Source organism: Canis aureus, chromosome 23 (genome assembly GCF_053574225.1).
Source record: "Canis aureus isolate CA01 chromosome 23, VMU_Caureus_v.1.0, whole genome shotgun sequence".
In the NCBI taxonomy this organism is placed as follows: Eukaryota; Metazoa; Chordata; class Mammalia; order Carnivora; family Canidae; genus Canis; species Canis aureus.
Window position 1 is genome coordinate 44,140,857 of NC_135633.1, and position 25,990 is coordinate 44,166,846.

General features: G+C 37.4%; 1 protein-coding gene across 1 annotated transcript in view; it reads right to left on the reverse strand.

The window, feature by feature from the left end:
• Positions 1-4,982: 4,982 nt before the first annotated feature.
• SLC36A4 (solute carrier family 36 member 4) overlaps positions 4,983-25,990 on the reverse strand; it is a 63,239-nt gene continuing 42,231 nt past the window's right edge. The window contains exons 10-11 of the mRNA XM_077867441.1: positions 21,872-22,041; positions 4,983-9,596 (exon numbers count right to left, since the gene is read on the reverse strand). Of these exons, the coding sequence (XP_077723567.1) occupies positions 9,289-9,596; positions 21,872-22,041 (478 nt within the window). The 3' untranslated portion in view covers positions 4,983-9,288. The remainder of the gene's footprint in view (positions 9,597-21,871; positions 22,042-25,990) is intronic.

The following is a 25,990-nucleotide window of genomic DNA, read 5'->3' on the forward strand; positions in this document are numbered from 1 at the left end:
AGTGGAACATAATATTAATGGTAAAAAATAATTCTTTCATGTCAGTGGAAGAGAGGTGATCTCATTGCTAACCTTTCACTAAGCTTTGGCTCAATAATTCAAGCATTAGCTTCTACATGCAATATGTTTCTTCCCTGCCTCTCTCTCTTTTTTTTTTTTTTTGCTGCTAAATTGGAAGATTAAATTTAAAATTATAGATGTTTGGGAATTTCAGCAGATGTTTGATGGCTCTGTCGGATAATTCTGTCCATGTTTGCATGGACCCAGAATTTAATGGAGAGATTTAATGAGTATAGTACCTTGAAAACTCTTAAGTCCAAATGAGACCTGGGTTTGGGTCTGGTTAGGAGTAGTGACAGATAAATTCCTAATCTACTCTTTGATTGCATTGCATTCTGTTGAACAGTTCTTCATGTCTTATTGCAGCATCCTGATGTGGCTTTTAAACATACCCACGATTTCTTTGCCGTGTTTTCTCCACTGAGAAGGAAAATCATCAGTGACCAGGGTACAAATGTCTTGGTACCACAGCTTGTTTTGCTTTGTTTTGATCCTCACACCTTATCTTCACATTGAAAACTGGCAATAATGCATCCCTGTAGTGATAAATTCAGGCTTGTCAAGATAATTGAGGATATTGCTAAGATGCCGCACAAATTTGAAATGATAGAAAGAAATGGTCTTTATTGGTATTATCGATGTCATGGAGGGATTTCCCCATCCCTATTTCATAGCTCCTGAGAGCACATTTTCCTCTGCCAACCAGCATTTACCAGCCAGGAAAGCAGGGTTTTACAATCACCGTACACTTCTTGGCAGAACATGCTAACAATGTATACGACTCAAGAACTGCGAGATGATCATAGTATAATTTTCACTATCGCATTAAACATAAAACTGTAATCAAAAGGCATTATGGTAGATGGCTAACGCATCTCTGAAAACCAAGCCAGTGTGTGGATTTGCATTTAGGGGATCTATTCTTCTAATCTTTTTTAAAAAAATATTTAATTTATTTATTCATGAGAGACACACAGAGAGAGGCAGAGACACAGGCAGAGAAGCAGGCTCCATGCAGGGAGCCTGATGTGGGACTCGATCCTTGGTCTCCAGGATCACGCCCTGGGCCGAAGGCAGCGCTAAACCGCTGAGCCATGGTGGTTGCCCCTATTCTTCTAATCTTGTAACAATCTGGGCCTCTGTCAGAATTGAGCACAACACATCTCCAGTCTATATAATGGTTCCAGAATCATTTAAAAATCTCTTCTGTGTTATGGGTTTTCTGTATTACAATAACCAAAAGTCACCAAGCACTTTCATCATATATGTACTATACAGCATTAGCTGAAAGATAAAACCGTTCCCGGCATGCAATATTTGATGAATATCTTCCACATCACACACCACTGGTACTATGTGATTTCTGACACCACTGTCTTTTAATATAGATATTGAGCAGTCATTAACATTGGGTGACTACTAGTACAAGCACAGCTTTTTTATTTTTTTATTTTTTTATTTTTTTATTTTTTTATTTTTTACAAGCACATCCTAAGAAGGTGACCTGGACAACCTGAAGAACTTAATCTTGAGGCCTCTTGTCTTCACCCAGGGAAAAAAAATCATCTATTTTACAGTGAAAGTTATGACTGTGGTCCTAGAGCAAACTCTGCAAATAAAACATGGATGATGTCTCATAAAAGACAATGTATAGAGCCATGGATCTTCAATCAAATTAATTCCAATTTCCAGATATCCATTGCTATTCTTATTTTCACTTTTCATTCCTAGCTAGTTCTGCAACATGATCGTCTTGGCAGTCACTTTTCCCAACACTGTAATTCCCATTCTTGATTTCTACTGGGGTCCACTTATATACCATAACGCACTTTAACAATAGGTAGCTTCTCAGAACAGCAAGAGAATACTCTCCTTTGTGAGATGGTTCCCCCAATTACTGAATGTATTACTCTTTTACAAGCAGGGAACCTTTAGGCCTGACAAATTCAGGAAAGTATTCTCAGACATCAGGACTAGATGTCATTCTTTATATTTTTATTTTTATTTATTTGAAAGAGAGAGCACACAGCAGGGAGGGGGTAGAGGGAGAGAGATGCAGACTCCCCACTGAGCAGGGGGACTGACGTGGGGCTCAATCCCAGGACTTTGGGATCACAACCTGAGCCCAAAGGCAGATGCTTAACCAACTGAGCTACCCAGGTGCCCCAATGTCATACTTTAGATAGTTACTTCTCTTTATACTTTTAAGACAGAAATGGACGACTTGCATTCTAGATCATATGTAATTTTTTCTAACAATGGGTAGAGAGTATAACCTCTGATTTTTTTTCCTACAAAAATCTGTTCATATACAAACATGAAGACATCAGGGCTTGTGAGAAAGGGTTTTCAGTTTTTTCCTTTTTATGAGACTTCACCTGTACTACCAGGAGCTCCTGAATATGTTCTTAAGGTTTGACTGATTCATAGGATTTTTTAAAAGACGCTCAGACTTGGTAGTCTTTGCTTTACAGTATCGCAGCCTGGTGGGTTACCAAATGGAAGAGAGCTGGCTACAGTGACTAAACAAATAGGCATGGGGTACAGAGGACTGTAGAAAATGCATGACTGCCCCTGTGCCTAAAGATTTTATCATGTACCGGAGCTCTAATATGGGTCTTTCCTTGTTATTTTTTTCAATTCATACATTCATTCAACAAATATTTTGGGGGCATCTACTATGTGCCCAGCCTTCCTCTAGACACTGGATTTTCAGTTGTGGAGACCTTTGACAAAATCACTTCCTCTGTGGAGTTTATAGTCTCTAAGGGTGGACAGAGAAGAAACCAAACAATGAATACATATAGCATACTTGTGGAACTCCAAGGTAGTGGAGACAGACACAGAAACTGAATTACTAAACCATATGGAAAGTGTGATCACAAATCCAAGGTCATTTGCTAGCGTGAAAGAAGACACAACTCACTCAGGGTAGGAGAGAGGATAGAAGAGCCACTGGGTAGGCTGAATCTTACCAATAGCTAAGGGTTTGCCAGGAAAACACAAGGGGCAGAAGTAGAAGGAGATTGTATCAACATGATGAGATGGAGTCCCGCAGGTGAAAACCAGACAACGTGCCGTATGTTTGTGGGGCAACCAACACTTTGGTGTTACTGTACCTTGTAGGGAAGGCAAGGGAGTGAGGCCTGCCAGTGAACCACGTTAAGAAGCATGATCTTTGTACAGCTGAGATTGCAGAAGGAGAAAAGATTTAAGACAGGACAGTGATGATAACAGATTTCCTAGTGCCTAGTCTTGCCTTGTGGAGACTGAGGGGCTGGAGCTACAAAGATACGTAGGACCCCAGGCTGGAGCTACAAAGATACGTAGTCTGTGATGTGACAGTGTTCCTTCTGTACTGCCCAGGTTCCTGGTCTATTCTTGTTCAGTTTTGACATGCACAGACTGATCCATGCTCAACACCACTTTCCTGCTTAGTGCAGGTTAGGCAGGGTGGGGTGTTCCTGTGTCTGGTCCCCATCCTCCAGCCCAGATCAAGATCCAGGATGGGGAAGAATTAAATCACTCCCTGATTCCTTGGCAAGATTCATGTATTAGCTTTAGTTTGAGAAGCATTCTATCATCTGGTACCTAGTGTCTGGGCTTCACGGCACCAGAAAACTTTGAAGACCAGAAGACCTGATTCTCTTCCACAATTTTAAGCCTTCAAACAAATCTACCCTTAAAAGGAAACTTTGAATCAAGGCAGTTCTTTGATATGTCAAAGAACTATGTGCAAAATTTTGAGACCACGTATATATGTTAAAACTACCACTCTAATAAATCTTTTGCATAAAAACCCTAAAATTAATTTTACAAAGTGGCTGTATTTGTTTTCCTTCAGCAAGTATTCTGTGGATTTTTCATCACTTTTCTTCTCTAGTTGTACTCTTACTCTATGTTCTTTTCTGTTCCTTCTGTTGCTTACTAAGAGCATGTTCTCCTACTAAGGCTTTATAACTTTATTCCTCTTTCTCTTGAAGTCTTCCACTTATTCATTCAAAAACTGTAAAACCCACCTTAAAAAAAAAGATTTATTTGAGTGAGCACTCAGAAGTAGGGGAAGAAGCAGAGGGAGAGAGTTCTCAAGCAGACTCCCCATTGAGGACAGAGCCTGATGCAGGGCTCAATCTCACCACTCATGAGATCATGACTGGAGATGAAACCAAGAGTCAGATGCTCAACCGACTGAGCCACTCAGGGGCCCAAACCTATATTTTTCCTAACACTATGGTTCTACTTTCTGTGTATCTTGTGTAGGTTCAAAAGCAATTCTTTTTACAAAGCTGTGATTAAAAATTAATTGTATGTATTTATTCTTTCCCAAATTATTAACCTTAATACCACCTTCATTGTGTTCTAGGTTAATACATCACAATTTATGGTTTCCTTTTGTTGAACACTAAAGTTGTTTCCAATTTTCCACTACTGAAATGTTGCTGATGCACTTTTAGGCACAGGCATAGTTCTGGTGAACCGTGGCATGCCCTTAGGTTAGGTTCACAAGAGCAGGATGATTAACATAAAAGTATAAATATGTTTATGATCTTTGATATGGGGAGTTGGCACAATGCAAGTGAAACATATTAAAGTGTAACTGATACATATTCTTGACCTGGAGAGAATCAGAAGAGAGTGGTAAATCAAATCACAGATACAGCATCTGCAGGCTGCTCATTCTGCATTTACTTTGTAAGAAGGTCAGGTCACGGTTCTGAGTATGTCCCTTCAATTTTAATCAACATCTGCTCTTACATCTTAGAGGTACATTATATCACCTTCCAAGTTTGACGATCACATGACAAAGAATTAATCAGAGAGTGACTAAAATGCTATTATGAGGATATACTAGTGCCATTTTCAGCTTATGACATTTGTCAATATCATTTAACCTTATAGAAGACAATTCATTTAAAAAGGCATTTGCAATCAAATTAATTACATTTTATTGAAAATTCAGAAGAGCTACAGTACTTTAAGACAGCCTTTTTCATACTGTAAAGAAAAATAAGTTAAAAGCAAAATAATTGACTCAAGTGCAATGATATTTCATTTCCAGACTAACAAAATCATTTTGAAAAACACAAAAACCCAGAGCTTAATTTATTCACGGTAGAAGCATTTACTTTCCTATTTGTTATCAAGAAAACTCTAATGGAATAAGTTTTGGAGTGACCTTTCAACACATCATCTTTCTGGACCCAATTTAAATGGTAAGTTAATATACGTTACTGGTGTGTGTGTACACTCACACACATAAGAACTAGCTTATTTTAATATGACATTTTAAGAATGAGAGTAAGTTGTGATTTCATTTATTATAGGGTAATAAATAACATTTCTAGTTTTTTTTTAAATTTACCATCTTAACCATTTTTTAAAGATTTTTATTTATTTATTCATGAAAGACACAAAGAGAGAGAGAGAGAGAGGCAGAGACACAGGCAGAGGGAGAAGCAGGCTCCATGCAGGGAGCCCGATGTGGGACTCCATTCCAAGTCTCCAGGATCACGCCCCTGGACTAAAGGTGGCGCTAAACTGCTGAGCCACCAGGGCTGCCCTCTAGTTGTTTCTTAAGCATGTTTTCTTATTTCCTAGGTGAAAACGAACCACTTTCATTAAAGCAGTTAGCCAAGTAAGCACTAGGGGCATAAACAAAATTATCCATAATACTTCCAAAGTATTAACCATTGCAGTCAGCCATTTAATGTTAGGAAGTGTTTTGTTACACCTTTTAGGTTGAAGTTCCCAAATTTTCTTATGAAGGGGGAAGCTAGTTCAGCCAAAATGAACAAAATAGACTCATTAGAAAAAAACAAACTCATTTTACATGATCAATGGTCTGTATTTTTACCAATTTTTTTTTTGTTGTTGTTCCTCAACAGAAAATATTCATTGAGCTGCTGGTATTATTTTTAAATTTTTATTTATCATTTCCATTATCTCAGTTCTGTATCTTCTCCTTTTTAAATGAAGAAGGGAGAACTGAGGTCAAAACCTAATGTGAGTATATACTATCAGTAAACAAATGTACTATTCAGATGCTGTATTGGCTGACACTTACAGTGAAGAAGTGCCACAGGTAAGCTACAGTAAGACCTGTGCTTTGCCACAGCTAGAAATGGCACTAATATGGAGCTTTAATTAACAGTTCTATTAATGTTTGTATAGTACTTTGCAGTTAGACAGCTTTCCTGTAACTATTCTGAAAATACTGAATGAAATTAGGCCCTGTTAGGAAATTTACAACATGCACATTGCATAAAATACTTATAAAAACGTTAAGTGCAGTGCCTAGATGAGAGGCAGAAATGGTTTTAAGAAAGGAGAATCCAGCAGGGACAGAATTAAAACATAATGTGGCATTTTCTAATCCAGTACACTTTTTAATTTGATAACATCATACAAATTGGATCTTTAACCAAGAAAAAAAAAAAAAAACCAACTAATTCTTATTTAAATGTGGAGAAATCTGACCATGTGGGAAAAAGAAGATCCTCTGATTAAAAAGTATCTGAAAACCAGTGTTTTGACAGGTTGACTCTGAAACTGGCAAAACCCTTTTGAAATGTAAGGGACTAATGATGACTGACTTCAAACAGAGGTCAGCAGAGCTAAAAGCAGCTTTCCCTTCTCTCCCCTACCTCAGTGATAGAAAGGCTCTCAGGCACCTGATTAGCTCTCAGAAAACAGGGTTCTTCATTGTGGCAAATGAAATGCTGAAGTCATCTTAGCCATAATGTAATAGACCAAGATACCAGATACACAATTTGACAGGTGCAATTGCTTTCATTTCTCCAGGCCCCAAAATAAAAGCAACAGCTGGTCTCATCAAAATATCTTCTCCAAAAATCTTTAGGAAATGCCTGACTCATTAAAACTCAATTTTCAGAGGAAAAATATTGCCACTGATTTTTTTGCAACTAAAATACATCATCAACAATCTTTAGATAAAGGTGTATTTATACTTTACATCTAAATAGTTTTTTTTCCTAGTTTTTTTGTTAAGAATGAAAACTAACCTCTCTCCCCTTTTAGTTCCCTTTTTCATGATTTCAACTTTTCTCTTGTATTTAAAGTATCAATAATTTAGTGGACTAAGTATTGGCTGTCGAATCAGCAATTGCTGCATAAGGAAGCCTGGCTGATAATGCACTCAACATTTTGTTCATGCTGAACCTAAAATTTATTTATTGCTATGATCAACTATTCAAAATTCACTGAATTTGATGAATTAATAAGGAAAATAAACAGGTCAAAGTATAAAAATAAAATTTCACGCATAGACTAGAAATATCTGATGACAGCTGACAAAATAATAGTGCTTTCTATTATAATGGTTTTTAAGTCATTTTATACCAAGTTATATATTTAAAAAAATCTAATTTATTCTTAGAAACACGATTATCTAACAGTCAATGACAATCACTTTTCCTCTAACTTCTTCCACATTCTCTCAGTATGACTAAAAGTTTAACATAATGGCTTTGATATAAAAGTATCACAATTATTGGTGATATCTAATGTAAGTGTTTAAAAAAAGTTTGAGTCTTATGAATTTGTACAAAAATAAAGCTTCTGATACTTTGTTAGAATTGTACTTGATTCATTAATGATGCAAAGCAAAAAAATACTTGAACTAAGTTAACATTTATATATAAAAATACACAATACATATACTACAGTGATCTCGATGATATCTTAATATATTACAAATTAGAGTACAACCAGTCTGATTAAAAAGTTCAACGTGTGTTAAAGTACAAATCTTTTAAAAAGTCAAGATTCTTAATGTTTTAAACTTAAAAATTTTCATCTTCCATGTCAACTGAGATTGTTTTGGTTAATAACTGAGCCTGCCAAATATGGAGTAATAAAAGGTATTTCTCTAGAAGAAACCTGGAGTGTCTCAAGATTTAGTAGTCTATTATTGTCTCAATTTTTCCTCTGCATAAATTTATTTTTTTTTAATTCTGCCCATTTAGATTAGTAAGAGGCTATGATAAGAAAGCCACAGGGCTGGAAGGAATACACAAATCCTGTATTTTGTCAGATACCTATTTTCTGCCATTGAGAAAGACGGTGACTACAAAACCTGAAAAGAAAAGACCTAATTAGAAGAGTTGGAGCCACAAACAGAATAGCTGAGTACCTTCTACTAGCCAGCAGTTAAACCAGCAAGTGGTTTCTAATCTTTAAAACTGAACAAACTTCTTTCTCTTGTTGGGGTTGATATGGCTGTAATGCAATGCTTTTTAGAGTTCTCTGATTTTATAGTCAGGTCACATGTCCTATTCAAAGATCAGTGGCTTTCCAAATATTAAAATATAATTAAATAGATGCAATGCTAAAGTCTAAACTGGACATAACTTATTCTTATTCTTTTCCTTGGTAAGATGTGAAAAATAAAAAAATCCTGGACTTGGAGTCAAAAGATCGGGTTCTCTTGCTTGATCTCAAAGCTAAGTTGTCTTGACCAAGTTACTTAACCTTTCAGGCTCAATTTCTTCAGGTAAAAAATAAGGGAATTGTGTTAGATAAGCCTTAAAGTCTCTTTCAAATTTGACTGAGACACTAAGTCAGGATCTTGCACAGTATCTCAGAGTTTTCACTGTGCAGATCAACTACCATCACAGACTAGGGAAGAATAATTCTGGTTGTAGGGATTTCTGATGCTTGCATCCAGGTTAATGAGTTTTCTATCCTTCCAGGGACAAATCATAGGTATTTTGCTTTTTAATAAAAACATGATTAAGACATTTTAACGTTATACACAAAGTACACTTTGACATTCACCTAGATAGTGAGAAGATTTTTGTTAACTATGTTCTTCTTTGATTCCTTTACTGTCAGAACCCTGTTGTCTTCTCAACTGGGTGGGGAAAGAGAAGCATGGGTGTAAAAGAGAATCTTGGTGTATTTCTGATTGAATGAAGCATAATGGAAATCTTTTTCTTTTTATTCTTTAAGTTTTCTATATTTTAATTTTTTAATTTAAAAAATTTTCAAAACTAAATTTTTTTAAATTATTGCTAATACCCAAAATAAAAAAATCTGTCATAGTTTACCACTACTGGTAAAGAATTACAGCTTACTACTGAAATACCATTACGTGCCAAAAGAAAATTTGGTTCTATTTTTAAGTTTATGGCAATGTAGTCTACTAGTTATTATTTTCATCATTTTCAGAATTAAGACAAAAGGAAAAGACTCATAATTCTGCTTCCACTATTTCAAACCAGATGTAAAGCATGTTGAATTCAAATTTAGAGAAGGGCTTTGTGGAGGGCCAGCTATAACCCTGGGAGTAGGATAAATAATTTCTTCAACAGTTACATATGTACCTAAGAAGAAACCAATAACTCCAGTGAATGCTATAGAAATATTTTTCAGGATCATCCATATATTGTAGTGTTCCTTAGAAAACGTAAGAATTTCAACCAAAGGTGGTAGGATCAGGGCCAATGTGCTGCTGCTCACAGCTCCAACGAAGGAAATCACAATGTCTAAACGAGGAATCAGAATTGCTCCAGCACCTGGAAAATGAAAATACATATTGTCCTTATTTAAATACTTAATACTTAAATGAGTACTAAATGTAGATGTTTCAATATTTAAAAATTAATCAAGTAGGTACTACTAAATTACTGCCTGTTACAGAATCTGTCATATTTTGTTCTGAACTAACAAACCCACAGAGAAACCAAAACAGTGAGTGACACTTCTTGAATCATGACTTTCAACAGAGTTTGTTATAGCAACGACTTAAATTTTTGCTGTGAAATTCTGGGTGAAAAAGTTCAGTTTATTTCCAAAGCATTTCCATTACTCTGCCATACAGCTCATTCTAGAATTTGCAAAACACAAGGTGGCAGGATACGAAATCCTCATTAAATAAATGAGAGAAGAGATAGCTATTCCTTACGCTGGAATTTCAATTAACCAAAACAGAAGGAGCAGTGGAAATAGAAAATCATTATTAAGTGAACACCCCAGTAATAACTGTGGCAGGAAAGTCAATGAAGTATGTTAAGATTCGTGGACAAAAACTGTAGGAGAAGAGGATGTTTGCATGGTCTCAGAATATGTCCTGCAACTTGTTAATTCTCTACAGGGAAGAAGAGTACTTGTACAGTGAAGCAGTCTGTCTGATGCCACCCAAATCAGGTGATCAAAGTTAACATCACCAGTAATAAGTCATACTGATGCCACCGTGTGTTTGAGAAATGCAAAGTATCACTTGCCGAATTCTATCTAAAAATGCTTAACTTCAATCTAATCCTAAGAAAACATCACACAAATCCAAACTGAATGGAATTCAACAAAACTGCCAGCCCTTCAAGAATGTCGAGGTAAACAAAGAGAAAGACAAGAACTTTCAAGAGTGGGGGAAACAAAAGTAGACATGACAACTAAACACGAGTGGGACCTTGGATGGGTTCCTGGGTCAGAAAAAGAATAGTAGTGAGAAGACTGGCAAGATCAGAATAAGATCTACAGACTAGTTAATAGCATTGTATCAATGCTAATGTCCTGATTTTGACACCTGATGTGGGGTGCAGGCTGTTAACATTAGGCGAAGCTCAGTAAAGAGTTTATGGTAACTCTACTTCCTTTTATAACTTTTCTATTTATTTCAGAATGAAAACTTAAAAAAAAATGTACCACTACTCTCGACAAAATCTTCCAAACTACTGGCAAGCTTTCTGACAAGTTTTGATCTGGTACTTTCTTGATCCTACTTACCCTTGTCTTACCAAAGATATTGACAGAGGGTCTATAAAAACTAATAGTTGATGGTGGCTGCTGGCCAGCTTCCATTCACTCTTCTCCCTCACCTGTAAGATGCCTGTCTAGCAAGTAAATGCCTTACAGGAAACATGTAGAAAGAGTCTGACCCACCTTTCCAAGCTTTTGAGCTCCACTAAGAAGATACTTTGAAATGACGATTCAAATGTTAAACAGACTTGGATGTAACCAGTATGATCTAAGCTGATAAACTCACTACTTTGAACACCGAGACTACAAACCTGGATTCGGTACTTGGAAAGGATTACGGAACACTGAAAGATACTCAGTTTTCAAAGCACATCCAGCTGAGCCTCCACTCTCATCGCTAGTGTCGTACAGCCTGCTCTGTGGACATTACAAAGTCCCATCAGCTGCCCACATCCTCATCAGCAAGGAGCCTGCCCCCAAAGCTTGTCAAGTGATTTTTTGGTTATTTTTTAAAAAGATTTATTTATTTGAGATAGAGGGAGAATGTGTGCATATGGGGGAGGGAGGAGGGGCAGAAGGAGAAGGAGAGAGAATCTCCAGCAGACTCCTCTATAAGCACAGGACCTAATGCTGGGCTAGATCCATCCCTTGGCCCTGAGCTGAAATGAAGAGTCAGACACCTAACTGACTGAGCCACCCAGGTATCCCTTGATGACTTTTATAAAGATTACACCATATAACCATAAGTTAGGTCAAAAAATAAAATTATCACTATTTCAGAAACCTCTATTTTCTAGGTAGTCAATCATATCTTCAAATCTGACAACCATGTCTTTCAAAAATACAACTTTTTTTTTGCTCCTACTATATTAAAAAGTATATCCAGAAATGTTAAAAGGACCTCTTGTCTTTTTCCTGTTTTAAATAAGGAATGCCTTTGACCTTTTATTATTAATGCGAGGCTTGCTTCAGGTTCTTGGTAGATTCTCCTCAATGAAGTAACAGATTTATTTCTATTCCATGTTTATGAAGATTTGAAGAGACATACATAGGAATTAAATTTTTGTGAGGCAACAGGCAGAATTGTCCACTGACGTCCTCAGCTGATGTTGTTCCAGCTGGCTGGCTTGGACATCAGGCTAGTTGGGAAAAGGATGCTTGTACTTCAGGGGGAGAAAACTCACTGAAATGCAGCTCCTACCCCCTTGCCACCCGACCTGCACAAGAGGACCTGCAGCATCCTGCTGCCCCAAAGTCTTCTATACAACAGATGGCTAAACTTCCCAGGTAATTCCCATGGACTGCTTTCACTCCAAATCCAGAGAATCCAATGCTAAGTAGCCTGAGTGTTCTCTCCACCCACAAGTTTGACTCTCATGCTTGAATTATAAGAGATGAAGACGGGGAGATGGTGGGGGAGCAGGGGGTAGGGTCCTCTGGGCCCGCAGTATCCTGGCTTGGTTGGCCACCCTGTGACATGTCGGCAGGGTTAGGGGTGTCTATGCCCTCTCTCCTCTTGCTAACTACTGGCATATATTTGCCCCTTTCTCCCAAGAAGTGCACTCCTTAACCCATGTTGTGCAACACTGTGGAAATCATCCTGAACCCTGTGGCTACAGATAGTGACTCAGACTAGAACCACCATGTGGGGAAATGACATGAAATGCTTTAGCATTGATCAACACAGTCATTTTTTAAAGACAATCTGTTAATTATTTGAATTATATTAATAGATATTTTAGTATAGAACTTTTCTTTCTTGTGATAAACCCTAACATGGTAGAATCCTAGGCCTGATTTGCTGATATCTGTTTGTCATAAAAGTTTCTACTCATGAATTAGAGTATCCGTAGTGAACCAATAATGATTTTGGTTCAATGGTGGATAAGCTTTTGATCTATTCCTATGTTCTGCATAAATTTAAAGAACCTAGATGTTATCTATTCTTTCCTAAATTTGGTATAATTGACCAGGAAAACCGGATCTTGTGAATTTTTGGGGGAAAGGTAGGTACTGATTATGCTTTCAATACATTTTTTTCATTATTAATTTTTTTTATCTCTTTTAAAACTCAAATTTGGTAGCTTAAGCCTTTCTGGGAAATTTTCTGTAACTGTCCATTTCATCTTTTTTTTTTTTCCATTTGCTTTTATTGGAGTTCGATTTGCCAACATATAGTGTAACACCCAGTGCTCATCCCATCAGGTGACCCCTCAGTGCCCGTCACCCAGTCACCCTATCCCCACCCACCTCCTCTTCCACAATCCTTTGTTCATTTCCCAGAGTTAGGAATCTCTCATGGTTTGTCTCCCTGCTAATTTTGCTCACTCAGTTCCCCTCCTTTCCCTTATAATCTCTTTCACTATTTCTTATATTCCCCATATGAGTGAAACCATATGATGTTTGTCCTTCTCCGACGGACTTACTTCACTCAGCATAATACCCTCTGGTTCCATCCATGTTGAAGCAAATGATGGGTATTTATCGTTTCTAATGGCTGAGTAATATTCCATTGTATACAGAGACCACATCTTCTTTATCCATTCATCTTTCGATGGACAGCAAGGCTCCTTCCAGTTTGGCTATTGTGGACATTGCTGCTAGAAACATCGGGGGGCAGGTGTCCCGGTGTTTCACTGTATCTTTCGGGTAAATCCCCAGCAGTGCAACTGCTGGGTCTTAGGGTAGCTCTATTTTTAACTCTTTGAGGAACCTCCACACAGTTTTCCAGAGTGGCTGTACCAGTTCACATTCCCACCAACAGTGCAAAAGGGTTCTCCTTTCTCCACATCCTCTCCAACATTTGTTGTTTCCTGTCTTGTTAATTTTCCCCATTCTCACTGGTGTGAGGTGGTATCTCATTGTGCATTGTGGTTTTGATTTGTATTTCCCTGATGGCAAGCGATGTGGAGCAGTCTCTCATATGCTTGTTGGCCATGTGTATGTCTTTTTTGGTGAAATTTCTGTTCATGTCTTCTGCCCATTTCATGATTGGGTTTTTTGTTTCTTGAGTGTTGAGTTCAATAAGTTCTTTATAGATCTTGGATACTAGCCCTTTATCTGATATGTCATTTGCAAATATCTTCTCCCATTCTGTAGGTTGTCTTTTAGTTTTGTTGACTGCTTCTTTTGCTGTGCAGAAGCTTTTTATCCTGATTAAGTCCCAACAGTGGGGATCCCTGGGTGGCTCAGTGGTTTAGAGCCTGCCTTCGGCCCAGGGTATGATCGTAGAGCCCTGGGATGGAGTCCCACATCTGGATCCCTGCATGGAGCCTGCTTCTCCCTCTGCCTGTGTCTCTCTCTCTCTCTCATGAATAAATAAATAAAATCTTAAAAAAATAAGTCCCAATAGTTCATTATTGCTTTTGTTTCCTTTGCCTTCATATATGTATCTTGCAAGAAGTTGCTGTGGCCAAGTTCAAAAAGGGTGTTGCCTGTGTTCTTCTCTAGGATTTTGATGGATTTTTGTCTCACATTTAGATCTTTCAATCATTTTATCTTTGTGTGTGGTATAAGAGAATGGTCCAGTTTCATTCTTCTGCATGTGGATGTCCAATTTTCCCAGCACCATTTATTGAAGAGACTGTCTTTTTCCCAGTGGATATTCTTTTCTGCTTTGTCGAATATTAGTTGACCACAGAGTTGAGGGCCCATTTCTGGGCTCTCTATTCTGTCCCATTAATCTATGTGTCTGTTTTTGTGCCAGTATCACACTGTCTTGATGATCACAGCTTTGTAGTACAACCTGAAATCTGGCATTGTGATGCCCCTGGCTCTGGGTTTCTTTTTCAATATTCCTCTGACTATTCAGGGTCTTTTCTGATTCCATACAAATCTTATTTGTTCCAACTCTGTGAAGAAAGTCCATGATATTTGGATAGGCCTTGGATTGAACGTGTAAATTGCCCTGGGTAGCATAGACACTTTCACAATATTTATTCCTCCAATACATGAGCATGGAATGTTTTTCCATCTCTTTGTGTCCTCCTCAGTTTCTTACAGAAGCGTTCTATAGTTTTTAGGGTATAGATCCTTTACCTCTTTGGTTAGGTTTATTCCTAGGTATCTTATGCTTTTGGGTGCAATTGTAAATGGGATTGATTCCTTAATTTCTCTTTCTTCAGCCTCATTGTTAGTGTATAGAAATGTCACTGAATTCTGTGCATTGATTTTGTATCTCGCCACATTGCTGAATTGCTTGCTCTATGAGTTCTAGCAATCTTGGGGTGGAGTCTTTTGGGTTTTCTATACACAGTATCATGTCATCTGCAAAGAGGAAGAGTTTGACTTTTTGTCAATCTGAATGTCTTTTATTTCTTTTTGTTGTCTGACTGCTGAGGCTAGGGCCTCTAGTACTATGTTGAATAGCAGTGGTGAGAGTGGACATCCCTGTCGTGTTCCTGATCTTAGGGGAAAGGCTCTCAATTTTTCCCCATGGAGAATGATATTCGCTGTGGGCTTCTCATAAATGGCTTTTAAGATATCGAGGAATGTTCTCTCTATCCCTACAGTTTGAAGGGTTTTAATCAGGAATGGCTGCTGTATTTTGTCAAATGCTTTCTCTGCATCATTGAGAGGATTATATGGTTCTTGTTTTTTCTCTTGATGATGTGATCTATCACATTGATTATTTTAAGTGGAACCAGCCTTGCATCCCAGGGACAAATCCCACTTGATCATGGTGAGTAATCCTCTTAATGTACTGTTGGATCCTTATTGGGTAGTATCTTGTTGAAAATTTTTGCATATGTGTTAATCAGGGATATTGACCTATAAATCTCCTTTTTTGGTGGGGTCTTTGGTTTTGGAATCAAAGTAATGCTGGCCTCATAAAACGAGTTTGGAAGTATTGAAACAACTTTAGTAGAATAGGTATTATATCTTCTTTAAACGTTTGATAGAATTCCCCTGGGAAGCCATCTGGCCCTAGACTGTTGTCTTGGGAGGTTTTTGATGACTGCTTCAATTTCCTTGCTAGTTATTGGCATGTTCAGGTTTTCTATTTCCTCCTGTTCTAGTTTTGGTAAATTGTGGTTTTCTAGAAATGCATCCATTTCTTCTAGATTGCCTAATTTGTTGGCATATAGCATCTCATAATATATTTTTTATTTTTTTTCATAATATATTTTAAAAATAATTTGTATTTCCTTGGTATTAGTTGTGATCTCTCCTCTTTCATTCGTGATTTTATTAATTTGAGTCTTTTTTCTTTTTAACAAGGATGGCTTGTGGTTTATCTATCTTATTAATTCTTTCCACGAACCAACTCCTGGTTTTGTTCATCTTTTCTACAGTTCTTCTAGTCTCTATTTCACTGATTTCTGCTTGAATCTTTATTATCTCTCTTCTTCTGTTTGGTGTAGGTTTTACTTGCTGTTCTTTCTCTAGTTCCTTTAGATGTAAGGTTAGTTTATGTATTTGCGGTTTTTCCAATTTTTTGAGGGAGGCTTGTATTGCCATGTATTTCCCTCTTAGGACTGCTTTTGCTGTATCCCAAAAATTCCGGACAGTTGTATCTTCATTTTCATTAGTTTCCATGAATCTTTTTATTTTTTTTCCATGAATCTTTTTAATTATTCTCTAATTTCCTGGTTGACCCATTCATCTTTTAGCAGGATGCGCTTTACCCTCCACATGTTTGAATTTCTTCTAAATCTCTTCTTGTGATTGATTTCTAGTTTCAAAACATTGTTGTCTGAAAATATACAGGGGACAATCCCAATCTTTTGGTATCTACTGAGACCTGACTTGTGATTCAGTATGTGGTCTATTTTGGAGAAAGTTCCATGTGCACTTGAGAAGAATGTGTATTCAGCTGTGGTCGAATGCAAAGTGTTGTATATATCTGTGAAATCCATCTGAGCCACTGTGTCATTTAAAGCTCCTGTTTCTTTGGAGATGTTGTGCTTAGAATATCTGTCATTTGCAGAAAGTGCCGTGTTAAAGTCTCCTATTATTAGTGTATTATTACCTAAGCATCTCTTTACTTTATTAATTGATATATTTGGCAGCTCCCACATTAGGGGCATAAATATTCATGATTGTTAGGTCCTCTTGTTGGATAGACCCTTTAAGTATTATATAGTGTCCCCCTTCATCTCTTACTATAGTCTTTGGGATAAACTTTAATTTATCTGATATGAGGATGGTTACCCTCGCTTTCTTTTGAAGATCATTTGAATGGTAAATGGTTCTCCAACCTTTCATTTTCAGGCTGGAGGCGTCCTTCGGTTTAAATGAGTCTTGTAGACAGCAAATAGATGGGGCTTGCTTTTTTATCCAGTCCAATACCCTGTGTTTTTTGCTGGGATCATTTAGCCCATTCACGTTCAGAGTTACTATTGAAAGATGTGAATTTAGTGTCATCGTAATACCTATTCAGTCCCTGTTTTTGTGGATTATTTCTTTGGGCTTCCTCTTTCTTTTACAGGGTCCCCCTTAATATTTCTTGCAGAGCTGGGGTGGTGGCCACATATTCTTTCAGTTTCTGCCTATCTTGGAAGCTCTTTATCTCTCCTTCTATTCTAAATGACAGTCTTGCTGGATAAAGTATTCTTGGCTGCATGTTCTTCTCATTTAGGACCCTGAATATATCCTGTCAGCCTGCCAGGTCTCTGTGGAGAGGTCTGCTGTTAATCTTTCTCCCCCTATAAGTTAGGGATCTCTTGTCTATTACTGCTTTAAGGATTTTCTTTTCATCTTTGGAATTTGCAAGTTTCACTATTAAATGTCGAAGTGTTGAATGGGTTTTATTGATTTTGGGGGGGTTTCTCTCTATCTCTTGGATCTGAATGCCTGTTTCCTTCCCTAGATTTGGGAAGTTCTCAGCTATGATTTGTTCAAATATACTTTGTGGTCCTCTCTCTTTCAGTTTCTTCTGGAATCCCAATTGGATGTCTTGGTCTTCCTTCTCAAGCTATCATTTATTTCCCTAAGCCCTTCCTCATGGGCTCTTAATTGTTTTTCTCTTTTTTCCTCAGCTTCCTTTCTTACCACCAACTTGTCTTAGATGTCACTCACTTTCTTCCACCTCATTAACACTAGCATTTAGAGAACATCCAGTTTGGACTGCATCTCTAGTTTTAGACTAATCTATTTTAATTTTTAATAATCTATTGTTAATTTTGGCTTGATTAGATCTCAATTCCGCAGTAACAAAGTCTCTAGAGTCCTTTATGCTTTTTGTCCAGAGCCACCAGTATCCCTATAATTGTACTTCTGAATTGAAATTTTTTAAACCATTTTTTTTTATTTTTTTAAAGATTTTATTTATATATTCATGAGCAACACAGAGAGAGAGGCAGAGACACAGTCAGAGGGAGAAGCAGGCTCCATGCAGGGAGCCGGACGTGGGACTTGATCCTGGGTCTCCAGGATCATGCCCCGGGCTGCAGGCGGCGCCAAATTGCTGCGCCACCAGGACTGCCCTGAATTGAATTTCTGACATCATATTGAAATCCAAATCCTGTAACTCTGTGACAGAGTACTGTTTTTGGTTTTTTCTTTGGTGGTGAATTCTTCCTTCTAGTCATTTTGTCTAGTGCAGAGTGGTTGTACGAGTGGGCTGAATCAAAAATATCAACCACGACCTAAGTAAAATATATCCTATTTTCTGGTTCAGAGACCAGAAAATAAAAGAAAAAGAAGAACAAAACAAAAGGAGCACTAAAGTGAAAAACAAATTTTAAAACAAAGTAGTAAAAATAAAAACCCAAAAATGAAGAAAAAAAAAGTAAAGAGGAAAAAAGAAAAAAGAGGGGGGATGGTGGTGGTGAGGGAGTGGTAGTGGAGAGAAAATGTAATCTACCTGAGGGTCCTAGAGGGTGATCCTCTTGGTTCTGAGTAGATTTTGTTCTGTATGTTAGAAGATGCTCAATCCCAAATTTATATAAACCAGCAATATTTATATAAAGCCCCAACACTGACCACAAAAGCATAAACAAGACTAAAGAGGGGGGCAGAATTGGAAAGAAGAGAGAATATGATCTCACAAAATGAACCAACATGGTGTTCGACTTGGTTCTGGGTGCATGCTGGTCATGTTTTAGAAGGTACTAACTTCCGCCATTGTAAAACAAAACGAGGCAGAAAAAACAAAATACAAAAACCCTATCTTGTATATCTACCAAAATTAAACTGAATACGTTGAAGGGAATCCAGAAGTGAAAAATATATCTAAGACATGTAATTGTAGAAATTTGAAAGTCAAAAAGGAAAAAAACTTAAAAATGAAGAGCTGGTAAAATACTGTAGTTAAGGTGGGAAAAGAGAAAAAATATTGGAAATTTTTAGTCTGATATAAAAAGGAGTTGTAATATAAAAAGTAAAAAGGGGGAAAATGGGCCCTCCAGTTCTATATACTAGAACTATATACTTTCCAGAGCTGCTTGGTCAATAAACTTGCTCTTCCCCTGGTCTTCTGGGGGAGGGTCAGCTGTGCTGAGTCTCAGGTGTGTGTACCTGGGGGAGCTGCCCTGCCCCCCTCCCAGGAGCTGGGCTCAGTAGGAGCTGTTGACCCCAGGAGGTCTCTGTTCTCTGGTGACTCTGGCTCTCCCAGGCACAAGGTGAAACAGAGGAAAAACAACAATGGTGGTGGCCAGATTTCCAGCTCTGGAGTCGAGCTCCCCGTGAGTGTGCAGTCTCCCAGTCTGCACTGGCTTAGATGCTTTGGGGGCTGGTGTGGATGCTCTGATCTGCACAGCTTGCAGGGCACCCAGCAGCAGGAGAGTTCTTGCTTTCCTGTGCCCTCCCCACTTCTGCCTGTCCTGAGGGAAACACAGGATTGCTTGCTTTGTCCATTTGGGCGCCCTGGAATCTGGGGTTCTGTGCCACTGGACCCACACTCCTGTGGACTGCCTGTCCTGAAGGTAATAGGGTATAGCCACCTCTGTCCAGGGCCGCCTAACGGATGGGCTTCTCCCAAATGCCCTGAGGGCTGCGGGGCTCCAGCTGTTTACTGGGCCGCGGTTTGTGGTAAGCTTCCCCCTGGGCACCCCTCCTCTTATAGTGAGTCTGGGAATCTTTAGGCCTCACTGCCCCTCCTGTGATTGTGCCGGATTTCCCTGCTGAGCACTTTTCCTTCATGGAAAACTCTGGTGTGGATTTTAAAAGTTCCTGCTTCCCCAGGGCTGGGCTTTCCTGCCCTAGAGGCTTTTACCACTCCGCTCTAGCCCTGCTACTTGTGGTTCCCCTCTCCCACTTTATTCTTTAAAAAAAAATTTTTTTTTCTGCCTTCTTACCTTGTTAGAAATGAAAGCTTTTCTGTCTGTAGCGTTCCAGCTGTTCTCACTTTAAATCTCATATCGAATTCGTAGGTGTTCAGGATGTTTTGAAATTTATCTAGGTAAGTTTGTGGGGACAGGTGACTTGGGGACCCTACTCCTCCACCATCTTGCCCCGCCCTCTCCTCAAGTGCTTTCATGAACAGATAAACAACAGTCCTGTCATGCATATCAGCTGGCTTTTACTTTAATTTGGAAGAATGTGCCAAAGACTCAAATGAGGCTCAGTGTCCAATGATGTATCCCAGTGAAGTAGAAGGGAAGACAACCTGGTTTGTGTTCTCTTTGTCCAAAGCATGATGTAAATACAACCCTCATATGCTGCTGAATAGCTTTAACTATTTTTAACTAAAAGAGAGAAGTGAAGAAAAACTGGCCATTCTCTGTGCCATGAACTCAGCTCTTGAGAAAAGGCCCAGGCTTCTGGGAATAAACTGGCAGTAGCAGATGTGTGGTGTGGTCTGTGCCTCAGCACACGGGTAGCTTTGACATAATAAAGCGTGGAAGTGGGAGAAGTTACTGAAACATCCCAAATTACTAAATCCCTTTAATATTCTTCAAGCTCCTTCAAGTGAACCTCCATAACTAATTTTAAAAGGAGATACACTTTCAGAATAGAATGGTCTTACATCTATGATAAAAGGACTCATGAAATTAGCCTTTTTATTTAGTACAATTGTCAAAATATCAACAAAAACAATGCATAAGAAGTATTTCAAAAAGTCTTAAAATAACTTTTTCCCACTGAATGTTTTATTAGTCACCCTAGGAGGGGCTTGTGTCTTCACTCCTCAATATGATTTACCTTATTGTTGTTATAACTCATTTAAATGATTACTTTGGAAAGTAGGTTTAATTTACTTTTCTCAGCTTTGCCATTTCTTTAAATCGAGGCCATAAGCTCCACTCTAAGATGTTCACTGGTATTTATAAGTTGGCCTGAATTCCTAGCTCTCTCATTCTCTTGCCTTGACTGGGCCACGATGGTTACTCCTATCTTGCACAGAAAGCTGACCAATTTCCAATGTTTCTGGTATCATTCAAGGTAATCGTTTGTTCAGGATTATGGTCATCTTATACTTTTGGTTACAGTAATAATGTGACAATGATAACTTCTGGCTACTTTGTTAATATTCTTAAACTCTATAAAAATGCCATGAACTTCACAGTTGAGAAAGAGAGGCTTATGGATGGTATGTAACCTGTCTAAAGACACCAGCAGGTGAGTGGCAGGTTTGAATCATCAGGTTGCTGTGACCTCAAAACTCCCACTATTTCCAACCAAAACCAAGCTTTTCCATAGGTCTCTGTGATTAGTGCTCTCCAGTGGAAGCATTTTATAATGTGAAACCTTAAGACAAGATTGCACACATTGCTTTAAATAATAAGTAAAATTAGCCACTGAAATTATTAAAGATGAAAACAAAACCAAACCCATTTCTATAGGTAGTCATGGAGAGTTAAACTGTTAAATATATGTTAGCAGAAATAAAAAACCTGAGGAAAACTAAAACCCAAGTAAAATGTGTATCAACAATGAGTCCCTTATGCATCTAATTTAAATATACTTATATTTTAATCACCACTGATGTAGTTTTCCAGATAATAATTTGATTATTTCCTTTAATCATGATAATATCTGGTTTATATTTTTCTTTTACAGTAATAGAATAACAAAATTTTAACCCAGAAAGTATCTCAGCTATATAAATAAAATTGTTTTTAAAATATTAAAAAATATACTTTAAATAGCTTCATTATATGAAATTCAACAAGAAAAAATTATGATATAAATATGTAGTCATACTTACATGTAATACTAACCAAGAAGGACCTTATTGCAAATTCACAGATTTGTTTCCATTTAGCATGAAATTTGGATGTGATCATAGGAATGATGATCTCTGCCGGAACATAGAACTGAATTGAATATGTCACAAAGATGCCAAAGGAATATAGAATTTTCACTGATTGATATAACCTGTTAAAAAATATTTCAGAATTCAGTCATTCTTTTTTCCCCAGATTTATTGAGGTATAACTGACAAAACTGTAATATAGGTAAGGTGTAAAACATGATTTGATAGAAGTATACACTGGGAAAGGATTCCCACTACCGAGTTAACACATCCATCACCTCACATATTTGCTTTTTTTTTTTCTCTTTTTGGTGAGAACACTGGTTCTACTCAGCAAATTTCAGTTATACACTACATTCTTATCAACAATAGTCACTACATTATACATCAGATCCTTAGAACATATTCATTTTATAACTAAAAGTTTGCACCCTTCTATCAAACTCTCTTCTTTTTCCCCATCCACCAGTCCCCTGGCAACTGTCAATCTACTCTGCTTATGTGAGCTCTACATATTTTTAAATTTTTTTAAAAAACTTATTTTAGAGAGAGCAAGTGCATGTGAGCAGGAGGATGGGCAGAGAGAGAGGGAGAGAATCCTCAAGCAGTACTGCCTGCTGAGTGTGTAGCCTGACCTGGGGTTCTGTTCCAGGACCCTGAGATCATGATCTGAGCTGAAAACAAGAGCTGACCATTTCACCAACTGAGCCACCCAGGCATATATATATAATTTTAGATTCCACCTATGAGTAATACCACACAGTATCTTTCTTTCTCTGCCTGGCTTATTTCACTTAACATAATACCTTCCATGTTCACCCACACTGTTGTCTTAACATGAATCTGGCTTTCTTCTTTTATCTGTAATATTTAGATAGGCAAGACATCCAAAAGAAACTTAGGCCAATATCTTACCAATTATATGCTTATTTATTAAAAAATAAATAAATCCAGCGGATCGCTACTCAATTTTTAGATGACAGGTGAACAGTTCATTTTGACAAGCCTAGAGAGCTTGCATGTGGCAATGCAAAGGTTTGGGAATATTATTGCTAAGATTCTATTTTAGGCTAAACCAGTGTTCTAAAGGCTAGGCTGTGTCCCATGAAGAGTTAATGTTTTATCAGCTTTCTTTCAATAACTGAGCATCCTGTATCTCTTTGAAAACTTATTGATCTATATATAGAAGAAAACTTCACATTGGACTCGGAGTTACAGTTCTCTTTGCTTAAAAATCTTGGTATATATGTCATTAGTTCCAAAAATGTCATTGTTCTTAGGTCCAAAAGGAGGGCATCTAAATGGTTTTAACTTAAAAAGTTCTCCAGATTCTATAGGAATTCCACCTATGCTAAAGTTACATTAATAGGGGAATAAAGTTTATTAGGTTGGGTTGATGCCCAGTATTTCACAACAGTACAGCAACGTTCAGTTTTATAAATATCTTTAGATTTCTCCATTGTAGACGACATCTTGTCACAATCAGTATACACGTCTGAATAGAGACTTTGGTTAACTTCCTTTTGTCTGGCAAAATAATACGTTTTAAATGTTGATAATGACAGAAAATGTAGAATCACAGGATTCAGAACATTATAGAATCTACTCTCTTGAGGGATCCCAGGGTGGCGCAGCGGTTTAGTGCCTGCCTTTGGCCCAGGGCGCGATCCTGGAGACCCAGGATCGAATCCCACGTCGGACTCCTGGTGCATGGAGCCTGCTTCTCCCTCTGCCTGTGTCTCTGCCTCTCTCTCTCTCACTGTGTGCCTATCATAAATAAATAAAAAATTAAAAAAAAAATAATCTACTCTCTTGGGTTACAGATAATAAATTATGTTGTTTTTTTTGAAATTTGAAATATTTACAACAGCTTAAAAAGAAAAAAAAATTTCTCTTGTATCCTTTTAGGAAACAACTGGCCAAGAGACCATGGATTGAATGTTCCACTGTACTGGGGCTGTGGTTAACACACACATCCTCTCGAGGCAGAAATTTCCTCAAGAGCCCTAATTTCCCTTAAGAGTCTTGCTTTCCCACCTGCAAGGCCTATGCAAAGGAAGGGTGTTTCTTTCTTAAGAAAAAATCATTTTAAAGTGACATGAAATATTCCACTTTTGGTAAAGAAAGGCCAACATTGGACTTTATGCTTATTTCTGGTGTCTTAAGACCTACCGTAGCAAAGATTATCAACAGTTCTCTAAACTATGGCCCTGCATGAAGGAATTCCTGAAGTCTCCTCCTATAATATATGCCTCATAGGAGTAAAAGAAAGGAAAAAAGTTGAGTTGAAATAGATTTGAAAATATCACAAACATAATTAAAGAAAGAAGGAACCCCTTAGGGCTAGCAACAATAAAATACTAATTTTAAAACGATTTCAGGATAGATTTCTCAGCTTTAAGGCTTAAAGTCTAAATATAAATGGTCAAGTTACTGCAATGCACAGAATAACTCCAAGACTCCTGCCTCATATAATTTGATATGTAATTGTAGACAAATGAATATCAGTTTATTATTAGTACATTCCTTTTGTTCTAGTTGTATTTTAACTTACAGGTTTTTAAATACAGTTAACAATATATTTAAAAATACATCATTATGCATATAAGATAATTACTTTTCTATCGATTTAAAACAAGTTATATAGGCTAAGAATCTGGTTATTACTAAAGCAAGTCAATAATATTAATTAGGTATTACAGAGTACAAATGGGAAATAAAATGGTATGAGTCTTTTAAAAGCTAATATATATGCTAATTATCAAAGAAAAGTAATATAGAAATAAAGGTGTTTAAGAAAAGCACTGATCAATTGTTCTATTTTTGACTTTTCTGTTTTAAGAACCTACTAGTTTCTATGGTTGACATCTATATTTTCAATCATTCTATTTTTCTCTAATCAACTTTTCTATAGATATTATCAGCATTTGGCACATTTTTAAAAAAGATTTTATTTATTTGAGACAGAATGTGTGAGAGAGAGATCATGAGCAGAGAAAAAGGATAGAGGGAGAAGCAGACTCCCCACCAAGCAGGGAGCCTAGCACACAGGGCTCTATCCCAGGATGCTGGGATCACGACCTGAGCTGAAAGGCAGATGCTTAACCCACTGAGCCACACAGGTTGCCCCTCATTTTGGTTTTAAGCAGGCAGCTATGTACTCAGTTTAAAAACTGAAGAGTTGAAACAAGAATCTACCCTGTAAATTATCTCTCCAAGGGATAAAAAACTTTCTTAAAGTTCTAAGAACTTGTTTTGAAGACACAAAAGAACATAAACAACTTTTAAATAATATTTAAGGCCCATGAAAAACTATTTTAAAACTCACTGCCAAAGTTCTTAAAAGTTGGAGACTGTGTTTTATTCCTCTCTGTATACTCCCTAAGGCACACAGAAGGTGAGAAATACTCATTAAGTAAATATTAATAATAAGAAATGGGTATGGGTAGGTAATTCGTAAGAACTATATCCACTTAAGACCACAAATATACTTCAAAAATAAAATAATTCTTGCTTGAAAACAAAATTTATTATACCGGTAGCAAAGACATCTAGTATCTTAGTAAAGAACATAAGTGAGGGATGTCTTGCTGGGCTCAGTCAGTAGAGCATGTGGCTCTTGATCTTGGGGTCATGAGTTTGAGCCCCCATATTGAGTGTAGAGATTACTTAAAAACATAAATCTTTTTTAAAAAAGAAACAAGTGTATTTTTAAAATAATTATTTAGCCATCAATATATGAAATCAGATTATGGGGCAGGAGGGGGGACAATTAAATGTTCAATGAAAACATTAGTTTTAAAACACAGGATTTCAAAATTTGCAATGCTGCTACTCTTTTCCCCACATTGGCTAACAAATTAATACTTTTTTTTTTTAAAAAAAGGTTTATTTGAGAAATAGAACCTCAGTGGGAGGGGGCAGGGGGAGAAGGAGAGGGAATCTCATGGCAGACTCCATGCTGAGTGGAGAGCCACACATGGGGCTCAGTCTCTCGACCCTGAGATCATGACCTGAGCTGAAACCAAGTATCAGATGTTGAACCGACCGAGCCACTCAGGTGCCCCCTAA